General features: G+C 43.2%; 1 protein-coding gene across 6 annotated transcripts in view; it reads left to right on the forward strand.

Moving 5' to 3' along the window:
* The window catches only part of arhgap27l (Rho GTPase activating protein 27, like), a 38321-nt gene extending 34317 nt beyond the window's left edge, over positions 1–4004 (forward strand). For 5 of the 6 annotated variants that reach the window (XM_083780704.1, XM_083780708.1, XM_083780706.1 and 2 more), the window contains 3 exons: positions 431–565; positions 1246–1351; positions 3661–4003. In XM_083780704.1, coding sequence (XP_083636830.1) covers positions 431–565; positions 1246–1351; positions 3661–3841 — 422 coding nt within the window. In that variant the 3' untranslated portion in view covers positions 3842–4003. Of the gene's footprint in view, positions 1–430; positions 566–1245; positions 1352–3660 lie in introns of all 6 variants that reach the window. The other variant, XM_083780705.1, reaches the window with a different exon arrangement.
* The last annotated feature ends 1996 nt before the right edge of the window (positions 4005–6000 follow it).

Consider the following 6000-nt stretch of genomic DNA (forward strand, 5'->3'; position numbering starts at 1 on the left):
TTGTCTTCTGTGGACTCTAACATTACACCCAGCTACATGTTTAAGAATTTATTTCATATTTACTTGTCTTCTGTGGTCTCTAACATTACACCCAGCTACATGTTTAAGCATTTATTTCATATTTACATGTATTCTGTGGGCACTAACATTACACCTAGCTACATGTTTAAGCATTTATTTCATATTTACATGTCTTCTGTGGGCTCTAACATTACACCTAGCTACATGTTTAAGCATTTATTTCATATTTACATGACACTTATTTCAGACATCCTCTAGTATGTGAAGAGTCTGCCTGTGATATTAACTTGAATAAAGGTTTTTCTCCTCTGGTGAAAAGCTCTAGAAGATGACCTGAACCTAGATGTCTCTCTCTCTCTCTCTCTCTCTCTCTCTCTCTCTCTCTCTCTCTCTCTCTCTCTCTCTCTAGAGGATGACCTGAACCTAGATGACGGTCAGTGGGATGAGATTCACGTCATCACTGGAGCTCTGAAGCTGTTCTTCAGAGAACTCCCAGAACCTCTGTTCCCTTTCAGCGCCTTCCACAAGTTCATCACCGCTATACGTAATGTCCCTTTAAATGTTTACACACACACACACACACACACACACACACACACTGGACCGCTGTTCCCTTTCAGCGCCTTCAAGTTCATCACCGCTATACGTAATGTTATATATTATCAGCTATACATAAGATATCGTTGCTGTCGGGAGGAAACCTCATAACTCCATTTTTGAGGTTTTTGATTTTCTTTTCATAAATCGATGTTACTGAACACCCTTTACGTCTGTGTGTTGTTATGAAAGTATCAAAAAGCGCTTCTGAAAGAACCTCTGAACTCCATTTGATCCTCAGACTGTCGGTAGAAACACTCGACTCTAATGGATGTGAATCTGTACACAGGCGTTGATCATGACCTTATTATGCATGTCACTGCCAAGCTCTTTTCCAAATTGTACGCTGTTTATTAGCGTTTTACAGAGCACAAGCAGAGAGTTATTACTGTAATATTTAATGTGTATGTGTATATACGTATGTGTATATATGTTCCAGAGCTCCCAGAGTACAAGCAGATAGTTATTAATGTAATATTTAATGTATAGTGTGTATATATGTTAATGTGTCTATACTGTATATGTTCCAGAGCTCCCAGAGTACCAGCAGAGAGTTATTAATGTAATATTTAATGTATAGTGTGTATATATTTATATGTTAATGTGTGTATACTGTATATGTTTCAGAGCTCCCAGAGTACCAGCAGAGAGTTTCCTACATGAAGGATTTGGTCAGAACTCTTCCTCTCCCAAACTACAAGACCATGGAAGTCCTGTTTACACACCTGACCAAGTTAGTACACGCACACACGCACAATTTTACAATTTAGGCATTTAGCAGACGCTCTTGATCCAGAGCGACTTACATTTAAGCAAAAACAAAAAACATGGCATACATCACATATATAAAAAAGTAGTTATCATGAATCATGTATAAACTAAGAACGTAACAGTGGAGTATCTATGTCAACTATACATACTATACTATATTATATATTATACAATATGCATGTGTACTATAAAGTGCTATGACTACCGGTACATAAAATGCAATTATAGTGCTGTCTACGTAACAAGCTATAAGTCGGTCTAAAATACTATCTAAGTCGACATAAAATGGGGATAGGGTAGGTTAAGTGCTACGGGCCATGGTGGAGTCTGAAGAGGTGGGTTTTCAGACTACGGGGGAAGATTGGGAGTGAGGCTGCAGTTCTGACTGTGATGGGAAGTGCATTCCATAGTTTTGGAGCCAGAAGGGAGAAGAGCTTGGGACGTGTGGAGCGCTGTCCCGGCGTTTTTAGTGAAGGTACCTCCAGCTTCCCTGCGTTGGCTGATCTGAGTGCGCGGGAGGGTTTGTAGGGTACGATCGTACGCACGCACACACTAGGCCGGGCATTCATTAAAAAATGGATGCATCCATCATTAACAAAAGTCCATTCAAATTAGGAGAAGTCGAAAGTAAAAATAAATAAATAAATTATATATCGTATTTTTTGCTCTGTGTGGGTGTATACAGCATTCAAACAGTAGGATTGGTTATTGTCACGGACAGAAGTAATTATTTCCCTTTGCATATACGCACCGGAGCGCACTCTCCTATTAGTTTGCATTGCATTCAGAACGTGCACTTAAGGCGGGAACCCCTTTTGGTGTTTTAACGAAGCATTCTGTTATACTTTAGCTATTGAAAAATAGCAGATCTACAAGCTCATAGCACGCCACCGAGTGGCGCACTACGAGCTTGTTTGTCTGCTATTTTTTTTTAATCGTAAAAATGCAGCACAAATCTTTGAATATATATTCAATTCTTTCAGAGCAAACTTTTCTTTTATTTCGACGTCAGGCCTAAATGGGTTAATTAAGAACCTAACTGCAGCTGTGTGGCTATAAGCGGTGTCCCACCGAAGTTGAACTGCGTGTCAGAGAAGTAACCGGCAGAAGCGCGCAAACTTTATCTACTAACTAACTATCCCCCCCCCCCCTCCACCTCCGTGCTGGAAATAAAACGTCTGGGTTTCCGAGGCTACATCCGTGCTGGCGCAGTGACTGTCCTGTTTCTGGTTTAGCTTTACGTGCGGGGCGCATGGATCTCTCCGTCTCCGGTCAGCACGGGTTGTTGTTTATTTGCATGGCTCAGAAAATAAGTAACAAACTAACATGAGAACGTTATCGAGTGGTTGGAGGAGGAGGAGAAGGTTCACGTCGTGAACGTGGAAGGTAATAGCAGATTGTATTCTCATGATGTGCCAAACTGCTGCTAAGCCTAATGTTAATATAGACCTATGTCTTCTATATTGTGTTCTGAAGGTCAGGCTGCTGTACTGCCACTAGTGTTAATGTTATATCTTGTATTGTGTTCTCTCACTGCACTGCACTGCGGGTACCAATTATGCCCCCTCTCCTGTTGTGTTCTCCTTTCTGCTCTGTGTACCAGTGTGCGACGCACACTTGCATGCGTGCCTGCACTGTTTAGTATTTACTAGTGATGCACCGAATATTCGGCCACAGAAAATATTCGGCAGAAAATGGCTAAAAATTAATTTTCTGCCTATTTGGTTTCGTCCCGAATAGGCAGAAAATATATCACCGAATAGTGTATGCAATTAATGCATTCAAAAGAGCTGAATAAATGTTTGATGGACCCATAATAGTGATTATTATTTAAGTTAAGTTTTGCCATAATCAGGTAGCTTTAAGGTACCATGATAGCAATGGTAGGAAAAAATATATGATAATATTAATCATATTCGGATATTGGGTATTCGGTTTTCGGCCAACTGTTTCCTATATTCGGTATTCGGTTTCGGCCAAGAATTCCCCTTTCGGTGCGTCCCTAGTATTTACTATTACTGTTTTACGTTTTGATAATCAGCGCATTGCCATATAGATGATACACACACTGTGACATATTGGAGAGGCCACTGTGTGCAGTGCTCTGTTTGACATTCTCCGTATTTGAGCGTGCACACCTCCACCCGCCCCCTGTTAAAGTCAGCCAGAGGGGGGGTGTGTGTGTGTGTGGGCGTGCGTGTTGTCTCCATGGTAACATGATATTGTTTATCTCTGTCTCCATGGTAACAGGTTGTTTATGTGTTGTTGTAGGGTCATCGCTCATGGCGACGCCAACAGGATGTCGGTCCAGAGCTGTGCCATCGTGTTCGGGCCCACGTTGCTCCGCCCCCAGACGGAGACGGCCAATCCCACGGTCCACATGGTGTTCCAGAACCAGATTGTTGAGCTGGTGCTCAACGAGTTCCTCACCGTCTTCTGTCACTCAAACTAGACCTGTCACTCATCCTAGAACCTCCAGGAACCCCCTAGACCAGAATCTTCTAGAATCTTCTGTCCCTCACAGAACCTTCAATAGTTCCACACAGTCTTCTGTCCCTCACAGAACATCCAATAGTTCCACACAGTCTTCTGTCCCTCACAGAACATCCAATAGTTCCACACAGTCTTCTGTCCCTCACAGAACCTTCAATAGTTCCACACAGTCTTCTGTCCCTCACATTAGAACCTCCTCTAGAACCCCCTAGAACACCCTATAACACCATAGGACACCCAAGAACACCCTAGAACACCCTATAACACCATAGAACACCCTAGGCCTAGAACTTTCTCTTCTGCTCAACGAGTCTTCTGTCACTCCACTTAGAACCTCCAGGAACCCCCTGGAACGTTCCAGAAACTTGTCACTCCACTTAGAACATCATCATCATTTTTCGACCGCGGTCGAGATCGTGGATTTCACAATGTCACGCCAGACTTCTCAGTCCATCATTGCCACTTCTCAGTTCCTGCTTACTGATGCCTGTGTCCCTAGCGATGACATCAGGGAACGGCAGTTTTCTACCCCTGGTCTGCTTTGAGGCAGGACTCCAGAGAAGAAGGGAAGATATAACCTTGTCAGCTCTGTAGCAGTGGCCGGCAAACTGTGTTATTCTGGATCGGACTAGTGAAGAAACACAGGGAAGGTTGCCGTATATTAGATTAGTCGATGGGTGGCTCTTCCAAGACAGATTTTGCGCTCTCATTAGAAGGCGGTGTAAGTGCCATCCAACCGTTTCTCTAGTTTCTTTGAAAGTGTCCATGTCTCTGAGCCATAGAGTAGAATCGGCTCGACGGTCGTCCTAAATATTTTTACTTTTAACTTACTAAGCTCGGATGACCAGATCTTATGCATGTCATTGCAGGCTGACCAGGCCATACCCTTCCTAGTTTGAAAGTCCTTTTGGGAAGAAGATATATATATGAACCCAAATACTTGTAGTCATCAACCTGTTTCAGAGGAGTGTTAAGTGTTTTTATAATGTGGTTATTGTTAGAACTTAGTAGACCCACCAAGACCCAGAACCTTCTGTCAATCCACTTAGAACCTAGTAGACCCACCTAGACCCAGAACCTTCTGTGACTCCACTTAGAACCTAGTAGATGCTAACCTGACTCCACCAGATGGTGGCAGTATTGAGTTCACAAGTTCTCCAACCTCCATCTGGTCTCTCTCAAGCAGAAACGATGAACCCAGAAGCAGCGGGACAGAAATCTGATATCTCCATAATAATTTAGAGTTGTAGTCTTGTTAGGTTGTGTTTACATGCGTGCTGTGGCAGCGCTTCAACACGTCACCAGTTGATCCCGCCGCGTTGATCCCGCCTCTAGCGGCCGCATATTGTTGACCCCGCCTCTAGCCGCCACGTTCGGCCGCATATCGCTCCGGTCAGCATTTGATCGGAGTTTATCGTCTCTGCCCGAGAGAGACCAGATGGGATCAGGAGGAGGAACTCACTGCTGCCACCATCTGGCGGGGTCAGGTTAAGTAGACGCAGCTAGTTCCAGAACCTTCTAAAACCTTCGCTTCTGCTCAACGAGTTATTCTGTCACTCAGGCTACGTCGCAACACAACGGCCGTCGGCCCGTACAGAACAGTTTATGGTGTGATATCACCGTGGTAACGCTACGCTCCATATCGCTGTGGGAACGATACGATCCTTGCCTGTGCAGTTGAGGTTCAGGTTATCGGGGAACTTAAGTAATTCAGACAGGGCCGCATGTCGGACATGCTCCCGTGCTTGCGGTTATGGTTAAGCAAAACAAACGTGATCCCTAGCATCAATTTTTATATCCATATCATGATATTAGACTGGATATTGTCTGTGATTTGGATTATTGTACTGTTGTGATATGTTGGCATAAACGTGTTCTATAAAACTATAAATATTGGATCTGGAAAAATCGGTATCGGCAGATACTCAAAATCAATCAATCGTAATCGGATCTGGAGCAAAAAATCGTTATCGGGACATAATATGTGACCTCATACCTCCCAGTGGTTTTTAGCCACATTAACACAGTTGGAATGTTAAAGAAGGTTTTTATTCCAACAGAAAGTATTTTTAGTGTCATCAAGTTGTTGCAATTACATTGCAAAAATGTCTCTGTATT

This window comes from Protomyctophum parallelum (assembly GCF_964188405.1).
Source record: "Protomyctophum parallelum genome assembly, chromosome: 13".
Classification (NCBI taxonomy): domain Eukaryota; kingdom Metazoa; phylum Chordata; class Actinopteri; order Myctophiformes; family Myctophidae; genus Protomyctophum; species Protomyctophum parallelum.